At 40.9% G+C, this 24,780-nt stretch overlaps 2 protein-coding genes across 15 annotated transcripts in view; one reads left to right on the forward strand and one right to left on the reverse strand.

Moving 5' to 3' along the window:
* THRB (thyroid hormone receptor beta) overlaps positions 1-18,619 on the reverse strand; it is a 377,275-nt gene extending 358,656 nt beyond the window's left edge. For 2 of the 11 annotated variants that reach the window (XM_063703658.1, XM_063703659.1), the window contains exon 1: positions 17,866-18,124. The gene's annotated coding sequence lies outside the window, so the exon portion shown is untranslated. Of the gene's footprint in view, positions 1-17,722; positions 18,143-18,203 lie in introns of those variants that run through there. The other 9 variants (XM_063703655.1, XM_063703656.1, XM_063703654.1 and 6 more) reach the window with 7 other exon arrangements.
* On the forward strand, positions 16,369-24,516 carry LOC101134188 (uncharacterized). Of its 4 annotated transcripts, XR_008678527.1 has the most exons (3): positions 18,770-19,010; positions 19,734-19,888; positions 22,600-23,490. XR_008678527.1 is itself a non-coding variant. In XM_063703661.1 (2 exons), exons 1-2 carry the CDS (start codon positions 16,972-16,974, stop codon positions 22,630-22,632), a joined length of 624 nt encoding a protein of 207 aa, XP_063559731.1. In that variant the 5' UTR covers positions 16,369-16,971; the 3' UTR covers positions 22,633-24,516. The 4 variants fall into 4 exon arrangements, 1 of the variants encoding a protein (XP_063559731.1); XM_063703661.1 differs by lacking the exons at positions 18,770-19,010; positions 19,734-19,888 and adding an exon at positions 16,369-17,562 and having other exon boundaries at positions 22,600-24,516; XR_010132777.1 differs by lacking the exon at positions 19,734-19,888 and having other exon boundaries at positions 18,606-19,010.
* The last annotated feature ends 264 nt before the right edge of the window (positions 24,517-24,780 follow it).

Consider the following 24,780-nt stretch of genomic DNA (forward strand, 5'->3'; position numbering starts at 1 on the left):
TAACCCCAGTCAGAATTCCATTTTGCAATCATGATCCAGGACATACACATAAAGGGGTGTGTGTGTGTGTGTGTGTGTGTGTGTGTGTGTGTGGTTTCACATTTTTTTGGATGAAACAAATGTTTCAAATACATTTGATATACTCTAATACTTTTCTATTTTAGTCTGTTTACTTAAAACTTTTGTTGATCGTGACTTATTATGTTAATTCAAGGCCCACTAATGTGTTGGCAGGTAAGCCTGTAAAAGAATAAACTAAGTATAATGGGTTAGTCAATACACAACAGGGTTACTACATTAATCCTTTTATAGTTTGTTTTCTGCACTTTTTAAACTTCATTAGAAGTAGAAAAGTAGGAAGAGAACAAAAGTGCTTCTCAAACTCCAGAGTGAATCCAAACTCCAATGCAAATGAATCCCCTGGGGACCTTGTTTAAATGCAGATCCTGGGTTCAGCAGGTCTGGGCTGGAGCTCTAGATTCTGTATTTCTAATCAGCTCTTGGTGATGTGTACACTGCTGGTCTGGGGGCACCACACTCTTGAGAAATGAGGATATGGAAGACAGTCTGAGGAGACTGAGAGGAACAGACCTAACAGAAATACAGAAATAACTGCATGGGACATTCCACTACTTTGTAGCTAACGCTGCCAAAGCAAGGGTCCTAACGCAGGATACGTACAGCACACACAAGGCAGCAAAAGAAGGCAACATCGGGTCAGTAGATCTCTCAGTGACACTGGCACCATCATAATCTTCTTCTCTGTGATCTTTATCCAATTTCCTTTCTCCATAACCTACACCCGCCCAAAAAAGTACAAGCAATGCAATCCTGTTTCTGATTGCTTGAAAGCTACTTAGGAATAGATTACCTCAATATGTGGACAGCTACTAGATCAGGCAAAGCAGAAACTGGTTACAGAAAACCAGCAAAAGAGGATCCAAACAAAGAGTGTGGAATATGTATTAACATTTTATTTAAGGAACTTAAACTGTGAAATTCACTTGTCAAAATGGTCTATGTTCCTAAAAATGTCTTAATGTGAAGAAGTAAATCCTATCATTCAAAGCATCATTTCATAATTCTAAATGATATAGTTAGAATTACCAAACTAGGAAATGTTGAGCCAGTCATTGTAACTGTTTCTGGTACAATACTGGGTTTTTGTACCTTCAGTCTCCAGATTTTGGAGTATGCATATATTGATAAAATAAAAATATTTTTAGTTTTGAGGAAGCTATTTTTTATGTCATCATTTTTTGTAAGTATCTGGAGGGGCAGGGAATATGTTGTTCACTACTGTACCCAAGCATGCATCTGGCACATATTTGGTGCTGAATAAATATTTGATAACAAAAGAATGAAGGGATGAACATAATTTTAAAAATAACATGTTACATCTTACTATATACTTTATTAGCTAATTTGCCATAACATATTCACTTTATTGTACTGAGCAGAAACCTTTAAAAAGGAGGCAGAAGTGAAAAGTGGAATTCTCCAAATTACAATTGTTTACAATGCAGATGGGGAAAAAAGGAAGGAAAAGAAAAAAGAGATAGAGGAAAAGAGGGGAGAAGGATAAGAAGAGGCAGTGAGAGACAGAGTACAAGTGTAGGACAATGATTCGTAATTTCTGGGTGGAGTAGAATATTGGCCCACGGAGCAGGAGGTGTGTCAGAATCAACCAGAGAAAATGTTCCAATTTTCCGGATTTGGAAATATCTCCCCCTACCCCATGAGGGCGAAGATCATCATGATGAAAGAGCAGCTATAACTGATGAAAAGCTTAGGGGGTGGGGAGAGATTAAGAGGGAACTAAAGTCTAAACAGTGGTCTCCAACAGGGATGATTTTGCCCCCAAGAGGATACTAGGCAATGTCTAGAGAAATTTTTGATTGTCATAACTGTGGCAGGGGATGGGGGGAGCAGTGCTAATGAGATCCAGTAACTAGAAGCCAGAGATGCTGCTAAATATCCTATAATGCGGCCGGGCATGGGGGCTAACGCCTGTAATCCCAGCACTTGGGGAGGCCAAGGTGGGAGGATCATGAGGTCAGGAGATCGCGACCATCCTGGCTAACACGGTGAAACCCCGTCTCTATTAAAAATACAAAAAAAAAAAAAATTGCCTGGTGTGGTGGTGGGCGCCTGTAGTCCCAGCTACTCGGGAGGCTGAGGCAGGAGAATGGCGTGAACCTGAGAGGCGGGGCTTGCAGTGAGCTGAGATCGCGCCACTGCACTCCAGTCTGGGGGACAGAGTGAGACTCCGTCTCAAAAACAGACAAACAAATAAACAAACAAAAATTCCTAAAATATCCTATATTGCACAGGGCAGCCCCTCCGACCCCAACAAATTATGTGCTCTAAAATGTCAACAAGTCTGAGGCTGAGAAACCTTGCTCCAGGGGAACACGGGGGCATGGTAGAGACAAGAACAGAAGCTATTAGGAGAGAGAGCATGCACTCACCATGACCAGTAGGCTGTCTCAGGTGGAAAGTAAGGTCTTAGAGAATGAACACAGTATGGGAGGAAGATGATGGGGCTGAGGAAGGCAGTGGGAGATCTGGCTGTGGCTCCTGTTCCAAGGGATCCCTCTTTAGTAGATCCCAAATCAAATGCTGGTGTGGTCAGCTTAGTGTTCCAGCTAAACGCAGTTTGCCCCTCATGAGAACCATGCAAAAGTCCAAATGAGGCCAACAATCCTCAGGTGGAAGTGGGGGTTACAGGCTGCCCTGCTGGTAGATGCTGCTGGTGCCTTGACTATACTCCCATGGCACCACTTCAGCGCCCACCACCTTGTCTTCTGACTGCCAACACCTGCATTCCTTTGCCTGGAGGATTACTCTTGGCTGCCCAAGTGATAGTCCTGAAATGACAGGGAATCATTCGCCTCTGGAGGCAGTCCCCAACAAATGCCTGACAGATTTTGGTGAATAAATACCTACTCCCTTGCCTCTAGGATGGGTCAACCACAAGACAAGCATTCTATGCTGTATAAGAGTCCCCCAGTGTGACTAAGCTCCAGGTGCCCACAATGCTTAACTGATTTGATAATGCCCACTTTACTGGCTGCTGTCCCTTCCTGGCTCTTCCCCAATTTCCTACTGGTACTTTCTTTACCTCCCCCCTAAAAATCACTTGCACTTGAATTTTCATCTCAGAGTTTGCTTCTGGGGAGCCCAAACTGATGGCCAGTCTTTTGAAAGAATATTGCACTGGAAAGCACATGATCCTCAGGTTCCTCTGATGTAAGAGCTCTCTGGGTCCACAGTATCCCTTCCCTTAGGAGGGGCCTCAGGATTACTAGAGATTGGCCAATTTTTCCATCCCCAAAGTCCCAGGCACAGAATCCTCAGAGGACCCACTTCCTTCAGACTATTAGAAATACAACTTCAGGAACATTTCATTCTCTCCCATTGACAGAAGCAAAACCACATATTTTGCTCAAGGATGGCAGGGATCAAATGACTCTGGAGCACAAACATACTCCTTATTAGGGCCGATGTCCCTAAAGTCAAACTTGTACAAGAACTCTAATGAGTAACAACACTTGGCTCCAAGAAGGGACTCTTACTATAATTCTAAGAGGCAAAGAGGAAGAGTGACAACTGCCACGGTTCAAATGAAACTTGAATGAATTGCTGATGGGGATTTAAAACCACAAAAGAGCCAAAATGAAACAGTTATTTCAAAACACTGCCAGACAATGAAGAGAAATGAATTGTATAATAAAATCCCTTCAGGGCAATGTCCAATCACTCATCCTCCATGTAATGGAATCCTGAGATGCTAAAAATCTTAAGAAATAAAAGGCCAAAGAAAGCCAGGCATTGTGAAAGCTGCCACAGGAGCTCTGTGTCCAAGGAGTTCCTCCTATCAGTGAAAAGAAAATTTAGAAAGCGATGGAGCTTGACACTTTCTGAACAGTCTCACAATATCATCCCTGCAGAAATTTGAACCTGTCACCTAAGGGAGTTATTGCTGCCATACAAGTTGAAAAATCAGGCTGCCAAGCTCTGGGTCTTTTTGCCGTAAGCCATTCTTAAGCAAGTTTCCTTACAAATCATCAGATTGTGGATTTTTGCTAGGTTTCATCTTTGCAGAGAACATCCACTTTGGGGGCATAATTCTTCCCAACTTAGTTGAGGAATTGAGAAGATCGTCTATCTCAGTTCTTATATGTGTGGATGGGTTTCTTTCTTTTTTTTTTTTTTTTTAACGGAAAAAGAAAACAGCAGAGCTTTTCTGCAGGACAACCTATTCCCTTATTTATAATGCAGGACAGCAGGGCCTTGTAAGTGTATATTCTGGTTCATCTGAGGACACGCGGTTGCTCATTTTAAAATTAGATTCATCCTAATTATAAGAAAAGAGCTTGCATGTGGTTGGTCAAAACATCAGCAAAGTATTACTCAGCACGTACCTGCTGGGCTTGCCTTCTAACCTGCACTGAACTTGTTTAACACACAGTCCTTGCCCTCTTAGAACTTAAAATCTAGCAAAGAAATATCTCATTGACAAATAAGGGGTGTGGACACTGAATAGTGAAGAAATATAGATATATAGCAAGTGACTAAACATGTAATACTACCTGTGGACAAAGGGGTGAGGGAAAGTGTCACTGGAGTGGCATGTTTCAGTGGGGCAGAACCAGAGAGGATTTTAATCTCAATTCTAATTAATCAGGGCAGGATTTCAGGAGTTCCTTGAATAAAGGATATTGGGAAGTCAGACTGAAACACAGGTGGGGGAAAATATGCATTGGACTCCAAGGGATAAAAGTTTGAATATGGACTGTAAAAAAAAAAAAAATCCAGAACAAGGGAATCCTGAGCAGGCTGGAATCCTGAGCAGGTAAGTGAGTGCCTATTATTATTACCTTTCGCAAACCCTGAGGGATCATTAACTTGGACAACTGACCACAGAACACACATCTTTGAGGCTGAAAAATACTAGGTCATCTATAAAACACAGATTGTTATCAATAAACAGATAGTAACAATTTAAAACTAAATAAAGAATAACTTATGCAAAATGATCGAGTAAATTTGGAGTCTGACTTCTGGGTCTCTCTCTTTGATTTCCTGCCTTTTGGACAATCATGCTCCATACCTCCAAGGTACAAGTTTACTCAACAAAATTAATTTTACTACTTCCATAATAATGAAATAGTAATAAAATTGTTTTCCATGTATTGAGCACTCACCAGGTACTATGTCCTGGCTAAGCAGTTTATAGTCATTATCTCATGTAATTTCTTCCACAGTGCTGTGAAGTAAATACCAACACTCTTTCCCTTGCACAGATAGAGTGATTGAAGTTCAAAGAGATTAAACTTGCCAGAGACCATAGCTGGAAGGTGGCAAAGCCAGGCATCCAACTCAGTCTGCCTTTCAATGCAAGCATAGATACCTACCCTTCCCTTCAACACCACCTCCTGATCCTTCCTTCCTTCCTTCCTTCCTTCCTTCCTTCCTTCCTTCCTTCCTTCCTTCCTTCCTTCCTTCCTTCCTTCCTTCCTTTCTTTCTTTCTTTCTTTCTTTCTTTCTTTCTTTCTTTCTTTCTTTCTTTCTTTCTTTCTTTCTTTCTGTCTCCCTCTCTCTCTCTCTCTCTCTCTCCAATGTCCTAGCTCCCAACCAATCCAGGACGCAGGACCCCCAGCTTCCACCCTCTCACAATACACTCAACCAATAAGAGAAGGGGGTTTCTCTTCCCTGCTCCGTGACAGGGCATTAAAATAGGACATAATTGGAGCCCACTGCTGTGGGATATGCTGAGTCCTAGAGACCTTAATCACAGACCACAAATACACTGGGGATTGACAGCATTATTTCTCACCTATTATGGGATATCAATAGTTGGCTAGATTCTGTACCTGAGCGACATTATCAGAATTAACTTCTTAATATTGCAAGTTTCCCTTATAAAAAATATTTAAACTCAGAAATAGGCTTGTGAAGTAGAAGACAGCCTTATCCAGTCAAATAGAAAGACACATACTGTTTATTTTTCTTTTATATGTTCTCTGCATGATACTTCTTATCATTGGTTAGTCTTATTTCTTAATAATCTAAAATGCATGTGTCTGTCCTTTGTGTCTTACTTCTCAAAATATTTAATAATAAAATAATAATGTTTTCAAAAAGGTAAAATATGCATAGTTAGAAGAAAAGATTTTCTTTGTTCTTTTTACTTACCTCACTTTTATTATTCATGTCCCTTATATTTCTTTCATTTCTATAGACCTGGCTGAGTATTTAATAAAACACACATAATCTGGGAAGAAAACAAGCAAATATTCTTTTGGATTAGAAACGTATCTTCTTATAGTAAGAAATTATAGAGTAATTACTAGGTTAAATATTAGGAAAATTGGTATTTTTAAGTCAAGATATTACGTAAAGTCATTTATTTAAATAATCTAAAACTATTATAAAATTATTCCACGAAAAATGGCTTCAGTACCTCTGTCAACATACCAAGAATCAGGTCTGGCCTTTGCTTTCTGACATTTCTATTTTAAATTTTAGTTCTCTTTAAAAAAAAAACAAAAGCATGTTAATAATGTGCTGATAATGATATGAGGATTCATCAGCAAGTTCCCAACACTCTTTGCATACTATGAACTACACAGATTTATCAAGGAAATAAAAATGATGGTCAAAGACAAAAAGGTAAAACCAGGTCTAGCAAGGTTAAAGATGACCCCATAAGGGTGAGAAGGAAGGAAGGAAACAGAATTAGGTCAGATAGGAGGGTGGTATGGCACAAAAAGTAGAACTTAGTTACCTCATTGAATTAAAAAATAGTAGCATAGTGTAGCAAAGACAACTCACTGCTCACCAAATTCTTGCTCCCCTTTCCACAGTATAGACACGTTGCTGAAAAGCAGCTTCCCAGTAGGAACTATATTTCCCATCCCATCCCGCTTCATTTAGGTAGGGGACATGTGATTTGTTCTCACCAAGGGAATGTGAGCAAAGTGATTATGTGTTTCTTCCAAGCCAAGGTGGTTAAGAAGCCAGCGTACTCTTCACTTTCTGGTTCCCCTTTCAGCGGTCTGATGCAATGAGCCCATGACCTCAGAGCCATGTCCTGAAGATGGAGGAGCCCAAGACCAGAGGAACCCCTGAATCACTGTGGAACAGAGCCATCAATCAATCAGGAACAGTAATTTTCAACTCACATGAGTGAAAAATAAACTTCCATTTGTTCGAGCTACTGTGCATTTTTTATTTTATTTTTGAGTGCAGATGGTGTTTTACTAACCAATATATCTGGCAAGAAAAAGAAAATATCTCAATCACTTGAATTAATGATATAATTTACGTTTTCATGGAATTTGATAGAATCCCAGAGTTTTAACTCTAGAGTCCTGTCATCAAATTACAGTAGCTACTAGCCATAAGTGGCTATTAAGATGTGCTGCAAGTGTAAAATACACACCAGATATCAAAAGCTCTTTAGAAAGTAAAATATATTCTTAATATTTTTATATTGATTACATGTTAATAATATTCTAAATATATTAGGTAAAATAAAATATAGTATTGAACATAACCTTACTGGTTGCTTTTCACTTGTCTATAATGTGGCTACTAGAAGAATTTAAACTACATATATGGCTCACGTTCTATTTCTGTTAGGCAGTGTTGGGCTACCAGGGGTTAATAAACTATAGCTCATCGCTTGTTTTGTAAATAACATTTTATTGGCACACAGCCACACCATTTGTTCACATATTGTGTATGTCTGTTTTTGTACTACAATGGCAGACTTGAGAGTTTCAACAGAGACTGTGTGTCCTGAAAAGCTTAAAATATTTATGATATAGCCTGTTATAGATAATGTTTGCCAACCCCTGGGCTAAAGATAACTTTGGGATTATCTAATATACCTACAAGTATCATTTTATGACTAAAAATTAAAGCTCAGATCAGCCAAGAGACTTGTCCGAAATATTTTTATTCTTAATTAGGTGATATTTCCATAATGCCACCCATTCCTGCATTCATTCATTCATTCATTGTCTTCATCCATTTCTAACCTGGATCATTAAAGAAATAAAATCCCCATCAGCCAGAAAATCACTTAACATTAAATACTGAAATGCTTCACACTAAATAATGAAACTCAACACGACAATGTCAATGCTATTTCAATGTAATCATATAGAAACACGTTTCTGTCAGACAGAGGAGCTATATAGGCATGTACATACAATGGCAGAGAAACCCTTGAAGTAATATTCAACTATGAATAGGCTGTGAGATGGTCTTTAAATTAAGCTTCACTTGAAAACATTTTAAAGAGAATCTATCATGTAATCTGCTTTCAAATTAAACTTGAAATTCCCCCAAATGTAGAGCTAGCTTGCTAAAAATATTCATTATTGGAATTAAATTAGAAAAATTTTGCCACATCTCGGAGAAAGTGAAATCTGTTCCCAAAGACATCACAGCAATATATAACTGCCTCAGCTCCAGCAGGCATCATCTCTCAGTGGACTATTCTAAGAGTCTCTAACTGGGCTCATCACCTCCAGTCTCTCACTCAAGACCTATCCCAAAGAACTCTTTTAAAATAAAAATCTGATTTGCTGAACATTCCTAAGTCTCTTCAAGCTATCAAGACAAAGTCAATCTTCCTTATTGTGCCCAGGAAGGTCCTTGCCATCTGGCTCCTGCCTACTCCAATGGCCTCATTTATAGTCCTTTGCACATGAGTCAGGCTGGGCTCCTTACAATTTCCCAAATGCTTCATATTTTTACTTTCACTTCATATGCATATCATATTTATTTCTGCCTAGAACCCTCCCACCCCTATGGGTTCCCACAATGTACATTGTACTTAACTATGTCATCGGACTTACAAATATTTTAATTGTCTGCTAAAGTATTAATGCTACCACTACTATAAATAGCTAATATTTAGAAATACTTGACTGTGACTCAAGCACTATATTATTTCATTTAATCTCCACATATTATAGATGAGGAAACTGAACACATGCAATGAAGCCAGGTGAAACCAGCATACAAATCCACACATTTCCCACTCCACGGCCCCAGTTCCAAACCTCTACACCAGCTGTTCTCAATAGGAGCAGTTTTGCCTCCCAGTAGACATCTGACAATATCTGGAGACATTTTTGATGGTCACAACTGGAGGGTTGGGGGAGCTATTGGCATCTAGTGGGTAGAAGCCAGCAATGCTGCTAAACATCCTGTAATATATACGACAGCCCTCCACAGCAAAGGATTATCTGGCCCCAAATGCCATAGTGCAGAGGAATTACCAGGCTCAAAACGCAAATAGTACCTCCGCTGAGAAACACTACTCTAGACTAAATCACCTCCTGTAGATTGCCCCAGAAGATTCTGAGCATCTCATCCATACGACAAGAATTTTTAAATGCTCTACCATGGTGTCTTGGCACTTACCATCGTGTCTGGCACTTGGCAGATGTCCCATGCATTTGTGACCAACGGACAGACTCCAGAAGAAAAAAATGACTTATTATAAGGCTTGATTTTTGTGGAAACTTCAATAAAGAGAAATTGAAACACACATTCTTAATCAATGATACATGAATGCATGTGCACCACATTCTAGTGCATGGCTTCACTTTAGCAATACCTTATGTTTATGAACCCATAGAGTGGGAGATAGATTAATAAGCCAGATGCCTAGGATTTTTTTCTCACAAGTCCTCAAGGAGATGAGATGCTTTTCAAATCCCTTATAACTGCTACATTACAGGACAAATGTATAGGTTTATCATCTACATAGGTCATAACTTAACTTGTTTCAAAAACTATTTTCTGCGTAAGGTTCCCTTGGTTCCTTTTTTTTAAAGAAAAATAACACAAGACTAAACAACTTTATTCTATTCTCTGTTGTAGCTACAATTCAGATATAAGTACTTTATTCTAGATCTCCAGATGTTAGAAGTATAGCAGAAATTACAGTGAAGCCTAAGTAAAGTTTTAAAAGTAAACAGAAATACAGCAGAAATAAACTATTCTCCAGCTTATATAAATTAATACACCTAAACAGCAGAAAGAAAGTCAAGGAAAGATTATGATTATAATGTTTTCAAAGGGACATAAATTTAGCAGGACTTTTGCATTCTTGCAAAACACTTCAACAACAGGCAGCATTAGCCAGTGTTGTATACAAGTTGCTAGGGGTTTGTGTGTGTGTGTGTGTGTGAAAAAGCAAAAAGGTTCTGTTGTGGTGCTAGATACTGCTCATTTATCACTTTTTATGAACTGTATTAAAAGGTTAAAACATATGAGCCTAATTTTTAAAAAGTGTGATATAGTGAACTGTTCCTCACAACCTATTGTGCTGAACTTTTGCCACTTAAGGTTTTAGACACACAAGCACACACACACACACACACACACAAATAAAATGGTGATCAAATGAATTTTGCTACCTGCTCTCCCCTTTCTTGGACATTTATAATGCATGCTAGTATAAAAATAGGCTCTGGAAACTTTTACAAGTTTTTAAACTCAAGATTTCCCAAACATAATTGAGCCTAGAGTAAAATAAACACAGCAGTAAAAGAAGTAAAAAGTAATAATATAAGACGAGGATCTGTCAACATATCCAGGAGCAAGTAGAAGGGACTGAAAACAACGACAGGGTTTGTGGCTTGGGACATCAGGGTGACTGTAGCATTTCTCACTGTGATTTAAAAGCTGAGCATGGGAATCACAGCAGAAGCCAGAGACAAGCAGTGCCTTTTCCACTGTATATGAGAATATGACACACACTTGTCACAGAGACAGATTCTGCACGTATGGACATGCCAGTTGTTAAGACATTTATGACTGTAAGACAGAAATGTGCAAAAAGATGACCAAGCCCAAGAAACATTATGATTGCTATCATCAACCATTATTTTCTGAGCACCTGCTTTGTGTAGACATTGATGAAATCAGAAAAAACAGAATCCCAAGAGAAACAAATGGCAAAGGGAAGAAGTACATCTGAACCATCTTGAGAACCAAGGAACAACATGTCACAAGAGTTAGAATACTCAACAGGTTCCTGAATGTCAGGATCATATATTATGCTACTAACACCATGACTATCTTGTCAACATTCCTCATCACAAACATTCCTGAGCCTCCAGAGGAGTCAAGTAAGTATATTCCCAAATAAAGAAGATATGCCTGCTTTCAGTCTACATTCCTTTGTCCACACTTTTGTTTTAATAAACTTGTCACTCATGACTTTCTTATAAATGCCTAAATTCTTGATCACAGAAGAGAAGCCATGACTCCCTGAAGACCCTCTTTTGGAAGTAGGAAGTTGAATGAGCAACTCAGTCCAGACCAGTCCTTTCCTAATTATGTATGCCTCGTCTGCAGTCCACTCTTAGAACACAGAGACATGTATGTATTGAGGTGTTTGTGCATGTGTGCATATGATAAGAAATAAACTATAGATAGTATTTGTTAAAATAGGATTAGGAAAAATAAAAATTGGATAAAACATGCAGATCAGCAAGACAAACGTAAGTTGAGATATGTAAGCCACAAGTTTCTTCATTGTGATGAGTTGGTCCATGAATTTGCCTTCTTTTTTTTTTTTTTAATCTCTAAATCACGATTGTCTCAGCAGATCTGAGACAGATGTCAATGATTTGCACATTGTCCATTGTTCAGTAATTTTCAAATAACTAGAATAAAATAAGCTACTCAATACAATTCAATACATCTTAACTGCTAAAAAGATATACTTCAAGATCCTTCACTGCCTTAAATGAATGAGTAGTAACTGGAAAAATAGCTTTAATAGACAGAAGGCACTGTCTGACAAATAGCAAATAACTGTTTGCTTTTAGCACATAAAGTGGTAAGATGATATCACAGAGGGTTTTTGTTAAGTTCTTTAAATTATTTTGCCATAAAAGATTTTTTAAATAAAAAATATTGCTTCTTAGAATAATTTTAAACATATTGATGGATGTTGGTCAATCAATAAAATCAATTGAATGATTTCAGTGGTGGCTCATGCCTGTAATCCCAGAACTTTGGGAGGCTGAGGTGGGCAGATCACGAGGTCAGGAGATCGAGACCATCCTGGCCAACATGGTGAAACCCTGTCCCTACTAAAATTACAAAAATTAGCTGGGTGTGGTGGCATATGCCTGTAATTCTGGCTAAGGCACAAGAATCCCTTGAACCTAGGAGGTGGAGGTTGCAGTGAGCCGAGGTTGCACCACTGTACTCCAGCCTGGCAACAGAGCAAGACTGTCGCAAAAAAAAAAAAAAAAGAAGAAAAAAAAAAGATTTAAACCACTATACCAATATCATTTAATTTCTGGTAAGCACTGACCAGCAGACAGTACAAGATTATCACAGATTATCTTCTTGCAAAAGCCTCAAATGCAGGTATTCTGAGTTGCTACAGGTAGATCTGCCTTCTGTGCAAATTTAATGTGTCTGAGCAAGGGAGATGAGCCCTATTATCAAGCACATCTACATCTATCAGAAACACTTTCCAGGGAGTATATCAGATTGTTAGGACTGACTGTCATGATGGAAAAGCTACAATATGGTTCTCAGGACAGTCAAGGTTCCTAGGTCCTAATTCCAGACTCCCCTGATTTGCTATTTGGAAAAGATCCTGAAGTTCACAGCAGAACTCAGTTTCTCAACTCAATAAAAATAGCACTGCACAAGAAGAGCTGACAGTATATAAAGACTTCAAAGTCCTTTGAAATTAGGACAGTAGGGACCAAACAACATTAGCATTGAGCATAGATCACTATTCTAGCTGTCAGTTGGCCAGGTTCCTGAGAGGAAGATATAGAAATACATTACTTGTGACTCAGTGATTTGGATACTCCCCCCCACTTGTTTAAATGCCAAAATTGACTAACAAGTTTGGGAACTTAAATTGGAGAGTGAACATTTTAAATCAGAAACTCACCGGTCTAAATATATTCAACTCCCCTACTACTTGGATACAAGAGATTCTTGAGTGAATCTCACTGGAATTTACATTAATATACATGGGCTATAGAAATCACAAACAATCACCTCCTCAGATATAAAATAACTATTTTTAGGGGCCATATGAGAGACTCCAACAGGTATATCCATCTCATCATAATGGAGACAATTTCAGAATCCTTTTGTATTAATATGTTGTCTCATAGGTCACTGGGCTGCATGCTAAACTGAAAAATGGCAAGCAGGGCCAGGTACATAGTAGATACATAAATATTTGTAGACTGAATGAGGAATCAAATCAAAGAATCAGAATGACTTTAAATAAAGCAAGGAGTTAACTTGCCATCCATTGCTCAACCAGCTTTGACACTAGAACAAGCCCTTCAAGCAAAACAGACAGCTGTGATCTGGACATATGACGCAATGCAGGCAGCAAACGTTCACTCTGGACAAATCCAAGTCCAAATATGACACTTAATACCAACCCAGAAGGGAAAGAGAAGCACTGCCCTTTCTACCCTTCCATTCATTCTTCCAACAGTGTTTCACCTGTGCCCACGTACCAAGCTCTTTGCTAGGCTATGGGGAGTCAAAGATGAATAAACCCACACATTGTGCCTCATCACAACTTAGAGGTGGGAACAGAAATGGAAACAAACTGCCCTGCAGGGTGATAAGAGCTATATAGACTAAAGCCCAAAGCATCAGGGGCCACATGTTCAGGGGTGTTTATGGCCATAGGGTCATTTTCAAGTACCTCGTTGTCCTGTCCTCTCAAATTGCTCTAATCAAAAGTTGGCTGACACACTAGATATTTGGGAAAATTAGCTTACAGAGTGTGGTAACCACTCATTCCTCTAGGTTTCCTGAGCTTTATTTCTGCATTGGGATTCATCACCAGAATCTCCACTGATAGGCCATAGTAGCTCAGGCCCCCAACAATAAACATACTGGGTTACTTTTCATTATTATGTCTTCTGCATTTTTTTTCCATTCCAGAGTTGGTAACAAGACAAGATCATATAAAGAACCTGACTTCACTTTATGTAGAATTGAATTTCAAGTATTATCCATGATATAATTTGATATTTCATACGAGTATATACTAGTTGGCAAGCACCATGGCAGGCACTCTACATGTGTCATCCTTACAAGTTTAATGCATGCCACCTCCAGACCCCCTTTTTTTCTGTTAACTTGGCTACTACTAAGAAGCTCAGAGCCAAATTAAATACTCTAAAGCAGTAAGCACTTAGGATTGTAGTTTAATTATCTTCCCTCCTCTACAAGATTTTGATCTTTCTTCCCCTCCCATTTTTAACAGTCTGATTTTGTGAAATTTTTACTATGCATTTACTCAGCACACTTATGAAAGTCAATACTCTAGACACAAAAACAAATCACCATAATCTTCAATTATAATTTCCTTTTGCTCTCAATTGGCAAGAGTTTCCATGAATAACTAATTTGAAGATGACTCCTTTGATATTATGCTCTGGTCACTTGAAAACTCAAATAATGCAATATTTCCCACCATCATTTGGTTCAGAATACTTTTATGAAGCGGCAAAACAGGGCAAAAAGAGGCTGGCTGACTTAACTAATAACATATGATAACTATCAGGTTATTTTCAAAGCTATCACAAAGACCTATTTATTTCTATCTTGTGTTGGATCCTGACTATTACATTTTGCCCCCTCACCAACCACCACTTGTGCAGCCCAAATTGTACCACCATGCACTGGTTGGTCTACTTAGGGCTGCCATTGCCAGAGGCACTGCCAGGACCTGCTGAGTGAGAAGACACTGCCATCACCCAGTGAAGTCTAGTCCCTGGAATTTCACTCTTAGCACTGGCAATGCTTCTGGAACTCATAAAGATTCTGCTGAAATTCAGGGAGTTGAAGGTCAATGTCTTCCAGGGATCAAGGTAACATGTCAGAAAAATTCTGCTGCTGAGGATTTCCATGTATTCAAGGCAAATGCCCTTAGGAGGAACTCGCAGAAATAACTCTTTGCATTGTCACTACACAGAATGGAAGGCCAGCTTTTATTTCGAAAAGAAAGAGAGAGAGAGAGAGAGAAAAATAAAGAGTGAACCATATAAGCATGGAATGTGTGCAACACACACATACACACGCACACACAGAATAGATCTTGGCATGCCCAACTGGCACCCACTTAGGATGTGTAGTCAGGTATTTTTGAGAACATAATATTTGGACACAATCATTAATTTATTCACCAAAGAGTTATCCAGCACCTACTGTGTGCCAAGTATTGTTCTAGATGCTGGAAAATAAGAGTGAGTGAGGCAGTCAAGAGTCCTGTGCTCATGGATTCGATATTCTAGGCAAGGATACAGGTGATCAACAAGCATCAATTGAAATGAACAATTCAGATTGCAAATACAATAAAGGAAAGAAAAAGAAGAACAAAACAAACAAACAAACAAACAAACAGAAAAACCAGTGTGATGGGTCTGAAAAGGAATGAGGGACCGCCTTTGTTCAAGTGGTCAGGGAAGGCCTTTCTAAGAAGGTGACACATAATCTTACACTAGAATGAGAAGACCAGGGCGAAGAAACCAATCACCTTTACTCTGATTTCCATCAAAAAGATGGGCTTACTAAAAAAAAGAAACATGCAATACCATTTGTGGCTCCACACAACTCATGCTTTAAACAACTGCAAAAACCCCAGGAGAGGAAAGGAATCCACAGCTTTCTCTGCTTTTAAGGCGATTTTAAGAAATCACCTTTCCCAAAGATAATGGATTAAAAAGAAGTTGTCTTAATTCATCTCTAATTATGGCAGAATTTACTACAAAGAAACTGAAAGGAGAGACATGGAATATTCATTCCTCTTCATAATGTCAGTTGCTTTATGTAACAATATTCCAATGTCAATAAAAGTATACCTTTGCATTGTAATGCCAACAGGAATTATTTCACTTTAAAAAACCAGTTCTGTAGCTATACTTAGTATTATTTATTTTCACTGGCTATAAAATAAAGCCAAACTGTATTTACTAGCAGATGGTCTCACTTCCAATATATAATAAACCTCTGAGATCAGGTAAAAATAGATTCTGTTAGTATTTCTTTAACATGCTCAAATTATAAATGATCGTTCACCAATGTCTTTGTATAAAACACTCCAAACAAATCACTTGGTACTGAATTTCTGTTTGACTCAATTAAAACACTTAGCCACCCGGCATGAAAACACCCTAAAAACATCAACTGCTTAAAATACTTTGCACTGAAACACGTTTTTCATTGTTTCCTAGCCTCTGACTGATTTCGGAATTAGAAAGAATTAAGCAGAAGTGAATTGGGGAGCAGGTCAGTCACTGAATATTCAGAATGAATCATGAACACGTTAAAATGCAATTTTTATTTCTTTGCAGTGCACTGCATGCTATACATTCTTACAATTTAAATAAGCATACTAAACTAAAGCCAAATAATGTGAAGATTGCCCAACAGGTCTACATTACCTAATACATTTATCATTATATAAACTGCTGTGCTTAATATTAATACACTGTGCAAGGAATGCTTAATTTCTTGAACTTCCACACAGGTCTTTAAAACTGAATCTCACTAGTACCCAAGACCAATAACGTGCTGAGGAAGAAGGTATTTCAAATATATTTACTGATTACACAGTGTTTGAATCTTCAAAAATTCTAAATTTATGTGGAGAAAGGAGAATGGAGAATCTGAACTTGGCTGTTCATGCAAACTCTTTCCTTTCTTTGACTCACTTTATGAATTGTTATGTTTCTAGATCCTTCTTTTAAAATTTTCCATTTGGGGAAACTTGTACATTTAAAAAAAAAATTCATCTCATTTTCTCCCTCCCCCTCCTTAAAATAAATAAGAAGGCTTAAGAATTAGCACTAATAATAATCCCACAATGGTCATTGGGAAATCCTCCCCCAAAGTGACAACTGCCGCTAAGAAGGGCAAAATCCACTAAGAATGAAAATTCCCCCAAATGAGTCCTTCTCCGAGGGGGTGGAGGTCACACAGCTGGCACAACTGGTATCACAACCAACTCGAGGCGACCCAGAGGAAGATGCTGCGCCAAGAGAAGCAAAGCGAAGGAGCGCGACCCAGGAGGCTAGCGAAATCCCCGCCAAGCCCCCAGGAGGCGGAGAGAAGCCCAGTCGCCAGGCACCGGCCACGGCGCACGCCAACATTCAGGATAATTCTCCTTTCCAAGCCCGGGAGTTCCGGGGCAGGCGAAAAAGGGGGGATGGGAGACCCACAGTCCCTTTAACCCTCCCCCCTGGCCTGCCAACCTTTTCCGAACCCCCATGTCACACAACTTCCTCATCATGGAAACTTCCACTGGGTTCGGCGCTGAGGATGCCAAACTCCATTTCACAAGGAACATGTCAACAGCTGGGCTTGGGGTTTGAGGAACAGAGCCGCTGCGATTGGAACAGAGCCCGGCCACCCTGTTCCACCACTGTCCACTCCGTAGCTCCCAGCCTGCCGCCGCGCGGTGCCCGAACACGAGAGGGCACCTCCTCCCAGATCCGGGGCGCAGAAGCCCCGCGGAGGCAGGTAATCAGGCTGATGACACCCCCACCACCCACGCTCACCCGCCTGCCCGCCCGCGCGCGCTCGGCTTAGCCGCCCGCACCCCTCCGGGTTCTTGCGACGCTCCGTCACCATCCCGCCCACCCTGTGGACAGTTGGAACTGTCGCCCCCTCCTCCTCTCACCCCGCTGCCTCCGCGCGGTCCTCTAGCCAAATTACCAGTGCCCTGGAGCCGGTTGGGTTGAGCGCCCCTGCCCGGGGAAGGTAGCCTGCGGGCTCTTGCCCCGAGCCCGCGGAGCAGGAGGTCTCTTTTCCAAGCGCACTCACATTATTCATGCAAAGTTAATCCCCGCCGCGTCACGGCCGCCCGCCCGAGGATGTGCGCCTTCCTTGGCCAAGCCCCGCAGTCTCCACCCTCCTCCGCCCCCTCCTCCCGGCGGCGGGGTCCCGGGGAGCGCCGGCGACTGGGCGTCGCGCGAGTCCTGCAAAATGTCAACTCCTTGGGCGAAGAGAGGCGGCCGCAGCCAGGGCCGCGCCGCACCTCCCCGGTCTCTCCACTTTTATAGGCGTAGGAAGCTACTGTGGCTGGGGCACCAGAGTCCCCGCCTCTCCGGGTCCCCCGCGTGCCCGGCCCGCCCCGGCCCGCTTCCCGGGCGCTGTCTTACTCCGGGCCCGGGGCGCCTGCGTCTGCGAACCGGTGACCTGGTTTCCCCTCCAGCCCTCACGGCTGTCCGACTTGCGCGGCGGTGGCGGCGGCGGCGGCGGCGGCGGCCAAGAGCAGGCAAACCCGGCTCCGCCAGGGGCGCAGCGAGGAAATGGCCTCCTGGCCGCACACCCCGCCGCCGCCGCCACCGCCACCGCCCCGGGCTGCCCAGCCGGTACTGACGCCCCCTGCCAGGCTCCGGGCCAGCGCTCCGACGCGCTTACAGCGCCCGGCTTGCCGACCCCGACCCCGACCCCGAGTCCTACGCACTCGAGGTCCCCGGGCCGGCCGCCTCCGCACCTGCCTCCCCAGGTGTGGGCGCTCCCCCTCCTCCTAATCCCGGCCGTGCCCTCCCAGGGTTGGTGACGGTGCTGTGGGTTTGGTGGCCGCGCGTCCACACACCCGATTGCCTGCGCGCATAGGTGCGGGTTTGGGCGTCATTACTCTAGTTGGAGAAGAGGAAAGAATGGGGAACGAGTGACACCGGGACCGGAGGGCGAGTCTTCCAGGAGCACGTCTCGGCCTTCTTTGCCCGGCCCGACCGGCCCGACCCGTGCCGCCGCGCTCCTCCCTCCGCTCCTAAACCACTTGTGGCGCGTGTCGGGAATACAGGGCGCTCTGGCTCTTCTTGGGGCCTCCGCTGGTCCGACCATCTGGCAGCTCTCTTCACCACCACCGCCACCCCAAGAATGGAAGTTTGGGACGTGCCTGGGTTGCCCTTAAGGAGGACACCCCCGCCCCCACCGCCATTATGCATATCGTGGGAGAGGTGCGTACAGGGCTGAGACACTCCTCAGGTCCCAGAACGGCCGCCCTATTAATTTGTCTTTGCCCTGGAAATGTATAGATAAAACCAGGAAGACAAAAATAATGTATACTCTTCAAGAGATCTTTCCCGGGCAAATATAGGTCTCTCAAATGCCCCCGACCTTAAGTCCTGGAGACCAGGAAGAGACTTGCTTTCTGAGCTAGAAGGATACTTGGGAAATACCGAGTCCTCACTCAGCTAAAAGGTAGTCAGTAAGGAACTATAGTTGCAACAAAACTACTTTGACAACAGAGTACAATTAATTTCTTATAGACAGTATTAAAATAATTCCGACATCATAATTTAATATTCACAGCTATTCGTGTAACACGCAATATAATAGAGTTATGACGATATGGATCCTCAGCTGCCTGACAATGTATAGGTTATTTATTGGAAGGTTCTCTAGATTTCCAGCCAGTGACATATATGTTTTATTCTCGCTTCTTCTGAGCGTCCCAGGGAAAGGGGTGAGAGGCCCCCCACCCCTGCTGACAGCATTAACAACCACCCCGCTGGATAAGCAGGGTTTCACTGATGCACTTTTAAGAAAGTTGCAGGCCCCAGAGACCCCATTTCCCTTTGGTCCTCGGTGAGAAATCCGTGCTTTCTTCTCTACTCTTAATAAGTCTGCACCATAGGACTTGCAGGCTTTTGTAGTTGGAGAGCTGTTCTCCTTTGCAGGGAAGTTCCTGGGCTTTGCTCCAAAGCTGCCCCGGAATGTTTTGGTTGGTTTGGAGAAAAGCTGTGGCGTCTACACCACTTGTTCCAAGCACGCGGCCCCCTGGTGGCTAACTGGGGGTGAGAAAGCTGGCCACTGAGGAAGAAGTCTGGCGCAGGTAGGCCCCAACAGTTGACAACCTAGTCTTCAGGTCTTCTTCACAGCGTGTGAACAGCTTAGTATTACCGCGGGGAGGGGGAGGGGGTTGGGGGGTGGTGAGGTGAAGCAAATCTTCCTTCAACACGGTGGATCATAGGCTTCTCGGCCTACTGGAACTTTTAATTTTTTTCTCTTCCTGAGTATAACTTGGAGCTAAATTATTTAAGAAGGAGACATACAGAGGACAAAATGAAATGTAACAAAAACTGTTGCTTCTCTTTGTTCAAGGGCTTTGTCTTTCTGATCTCATTTTGCCCAGAAAATTCAGAAATGAGCCAATTAAAGCATGAAATAAATAAAGGGCGTGGCATTATTCAAACAATTCATGAGACTGTGGTAGTAACAACGTTCTATAACAATGGGGGAGGGCAGTTTTACTGCAATGTTAATGATAACGTGAACTACTAGGGTTCCATTTTGAACAGGACCTCTGAGGGCTGTCCTACAGGCTGCATGATGATGGTAAAGAAGGGTTACCAAGAGATCATGTCATTTATTTTTCTGGTTTTACACAAGGTAGGGCAATGGAGGAGAATGTCATGATGACTTGATTGAAGGAAGAACATGTATTCAAACTTTAGATTATGTGGTCATGTGTTCCAGCTGACTTGAGAGGGCACACCAAGGCTGTTTCCAGGACCCATTCCCATATTTCACCATAGACATCCTCATTATCAGGATCTATACCTTTAAGCTGATGACTCAGTTCAAGAAAGCAATTCATTCATATATTTATTTATTTAGCAACTACTGGGGTAAGAAAATGAATGAAATACAACCTCATAGGGCTCGGATTGGGCAGAAGTGAGGCCAGTGATACAAGTGCAGGGTCTGAGCCTGCCTTTATTTAAAATTTTGATGTATTGTTCATCATGAATAATTGTTGCATTAATTTTGATTTTTAAAATAGTGCATTAAAATATTTCTCCTGATTTACTGACGCTTTTTTTTTTTCTTTTTTGTCATCCCCTTAAATTTCACACCAGGGATGAGTGCCTCACTTGCCTAAACCTAGTCCCTGCCCTGCTATGCCCTCAGTGTTACCAGACAGAGTCTTTTCAGAGAAGCAAAGTTCAAGTTAGAATGTCCTAGATGTCAAAGATAATTAATATATAGTGAAGGATTTGGGGTCAGGGAGTTAGAGACGTGGGCGTGAGGGGAGGGAAAAATCAGGGAAGATTTCATGGAAAGTGGTGGCACTTGAACCAATCCGTCAAAGATGGACCACATTTTGCCAGGGAGTATTGGTACTGGAACCCCTGGTATTGTTTTGCTTATTCAGCTACTTCTCAAGCTGGCTGTGCAGCCACCTGACCTAGCCCTGGAGATTCTGATTCTGTCTGTTCATTGTTAGTTCTTGGAACTTATTTTTTCTATGAGGGCTCCAGTGATTCTGGTCCATAGCAGCTGGATAAGAACTCCAACCCTTCAGGAAAGACAGCTTCTTGGGGAAGATGACAGGGTCAAAATTATCTAATTCAAGTACACTCTAATTCACAGCACAGAACTAACTTTTTTATTTCATATCTTGATATATGCCCGTTTTTACCAACACTCTGCCTTTGGCTTCCTTTTGAATAAAGGAGACCAGAAAGGAAAAGGAACTATAGGTTGCCCTATCTTTCTCTTTCCTTCTATGTCATCATTTTCAAACTAAGTGGTTACAGAGAAGTATTAACATAAGAAAAGACAGAGAAAGTTTCCTTGGTTGTTACCTTCTTTTTGCATTCAAATCAGGCTTTGGTTGGAATGGAAAGCGTGGCAAACCGCATTTTGGGGTTGTCAGTGTCCTCACTTAGTCATTGATGTGACATGCTTACCTCATACTCAATTTGAGTTTTGCAGAACTCCCACACATTGTGTGCCCACAGGGATTCTGTGCTTATGGGGCAACAAGAATGCTATGTGTGAGTGGAACAAGTAAAGAATGGCAGCAGCTATGCATGTTATCTGTATTTCCTCTGTTCATGCACATGCTCCATTGTCCCATCAGCCTTCACTTACAAAACAAAAGTTCAAAGATAAAATTATTAGGAATTTCATTATGGTGACAACAGAGCATTAAATGAAGTGCCAGGCCCCAAGCACCAAGCCCTTCCCAGCATGGGTTGTATGCAGCTGTCCAGATCACATGCCCATGAAGCTGGCCATGGGGAAAAAACTTGATCCTTTATTGTGGTAGAAGCATAGGGCATGTTGGAGATGCAGTAGACATGCTGGCATGGCTGGTTATAGCAAGGAGTACATAACATAGCTAACATGTATTAGACATGTATTATGTGTTAGGTACAGTCCTAAATATTTCATACATCTTTTAAAGTTTGCCAGAGAACCCTGTGAAACAGTATTATTATGTACTTCATTTTCCAGATGTTAAAAATTAGGAAGATCAAATAATCTGCTCAAGCTCAAGCCTGGGTACTGGGTGACAGAGGGTATACTCTTAACCAGCTCATCATACTACCTGCATGCAACACAAGGAGTTATTGGATAGGCACATGAGGCTGGAAAAGGTGAGCATGTTCTGGCAGTCATGAGACATCTCTCTAGCCCTTCATTTAAGGAACTACTGTGCACTGGGACGATCAGAAGAGCCCTAAAGAAAACATGTTATGTCATTGGCTAGAAAACTCCCTAATCACATTCTCTTACCTTGTTTTCCAACTACAGGTAGAAGATTCTGAGGCCCTGGGCGGGAACTAGTAAGCCACAATCTGGAAGAGTCTTTTATCACCATGTGGAGGAGAACTAGAGCACTCATGTTGAACTATTACCGAGAAAAGTAATCAACTTCTTTTGTGTTAAGTCACTGAAAGGCAAGTGTTAATTTGTTGCAGTAATTGGTGCTCCCTTAACACACCTGTCAGCCAGGCCAAACTCTATCACAGCATAAATAATCTTTTCCTTAAATACATACAGGTAAAAGAATAAAATAGACGTAAGTGCATTAATATGAATATAGGCTCAAAGCAAAATGTTGGGCTATAAATGTTCAGAGTGATAATTTTTTAAGTTGATATGTAATTTAGTACAGTAAAATAGATAAAACCTAAATGTTCAGTTCAATGAAATTTTACATGTTCATACCCCTGTATAATCACCTCCCAGAACAACATAGAAAATATTCATATAAATGGAATCATACAGTGTGTTTTCTCTTGTGTCTGGTTTCTTTCACTCAGTGTTTTTGAGGTGAATCCACATTGTGTGGATTAGAAAGTTGTTCTCTTAAAATTTCTGTTTGACATTATGTTATATGAATATGCCACAATTTGTTTATTCATTCTCCAATTGATGGACATTTGGGTTGTTTCCAATTTGGGACTATGACAAATGAAGCAGCTATGAACATTCTTGAACAATTATTTTTGTGGTACATGCACTCATATCTCCTGGGCATATGCATAGGAGTGAAACTGATGGTCATATATTTATCTGAGTTATTCTGTTAAAGCTCTGTGAGGTACTAGCACAATTATGAACAACTGGAAAATGGTCAGTTACCACTTGCTGACTTCTGTTCATTCTTACAGTTTTCACAAATAAAATATTCAAAGTTATATGGAGTCTAACTTGAGTGAGTAAATATTCTTCAGTATCACAAATAGAAAATCCTCAAAATGATCAATATTCAAAACTACCGTTGCCTTATGTAGCAATTACAAGCTCTGCTTGCAGCTGCAAATGATTTTTATGAACTAAGCTACATATTAAAGCCTATGTAAAAATGAAGATGCTGATAAATTAAAGTACATCAAGAAAAAGGTGAATGGCTGAAAGGAAGGTAAGAATACCAAAACATTTCCAGATTAAATCTTACTTTTCAGCTGTTTGAAAGATAGGTTTAAGACATGCTGAGTAATTGCTAATTGGACTGTAATAACCTATGTTCACTGTGAGTGCACAGAAGTACAGTATATTGTTAAATTCTTTGTCAATCACAAAAGAAATCTAGTGGTTCAAGACACATCTTCCCAAAACATGCCAATTAAGTGTCCTTCCTTTTTGAGTTATGCTTATATGCATCAAAAATGGAAATGTAATTGGTAAAAATTTGGGGAAAATATCCTTTTTTAAAGGAAGGCAATGAGGTAAATCTTGCTCATTTTCATGGAATAAACTTTAATATATCTAGATATAACAACACATATAATAAAATGCTATGATTATGGGCTATTTTCAGATCCTTAAAATCCCTGAATGAGTCATATCTGAAGTGACAGTCATAACTTCAGATTTGCTTGCCTTTGTCAGTTATTTTAAATGAAATTCTCAATTTGAGGGCAAGATGGGTCTTAGTGACACCTCCTATTTTCATATATTATAGCTCTCTTTCACAAATAAACTTGCCTTATCCTGTTTACAAAGTATTGCGTAAAATGCTAGTCATAGCTCCTACAAACACAACTGTAGAACATACTTTGAACTTCTATAAATGATACATTTGAGGCAAACAAATCTACAGCTAGTACAAGAAAGGATTGAGTTTTCATTATGCAGATTTAGAACAAAACCCTGCAATGTAGTTCATGCCAGATAATGAATAACAATAATTTGAGTTCCAGGTTTGTGTCCTTTCTAATCATGTGATTTGAGCATGTTACTTAGCTTCTCTAAGCCTCAGTTTCCACAACTGTAGAAATGAAGAAAACCATTGTACCTGCCTGATAGGGATGGTATGAGGAATCTGTGGTAATAGATGGATAATGCTACACACGGTGCCTGGCACACAGTAGGTGGCTCATTAATGTGATCCATCATTATTTTGGAAAAATATAATTTATGGTATTTGAAAACACAAAAATGGCAAAGGCAAAATTTTTATCTTGAAAGATACTTTTTTCCTAAATC

This window comes from Gorilla gorilla, chromosome 2 (assembly GCF_029281585.2).
Source record: "Gorilla gorilla gorilla isolate KB3781 chromosome 2, NHGRI_mGorGor1-v2.1_pri, whole genome shotgun sequence".
Lineage (NCBI taxonomy): Eukaryota > Metazoa > Chordata > Mammalia > Primates > Hominidae > Gorilla > Gorilla gorilla.

Excerpts from the sequence above, each read along its gene's own strand:
- LOC101134188 (XM_063703661.1), top strand. The coding sequence starts at position 16,972 with ATGAAAATTCCCCCAAATGAGTCCTTCTCCGAGGGGGTGGAGGTCACA. Across the intron at positions 17,563-22,599 it reads CAGAAGCCCCGCGGAGGCAG|GTAGAAGATTCTGAGGCCCT; the intron begins GTAATCAGGCTG and ends TTCCAACTACAG.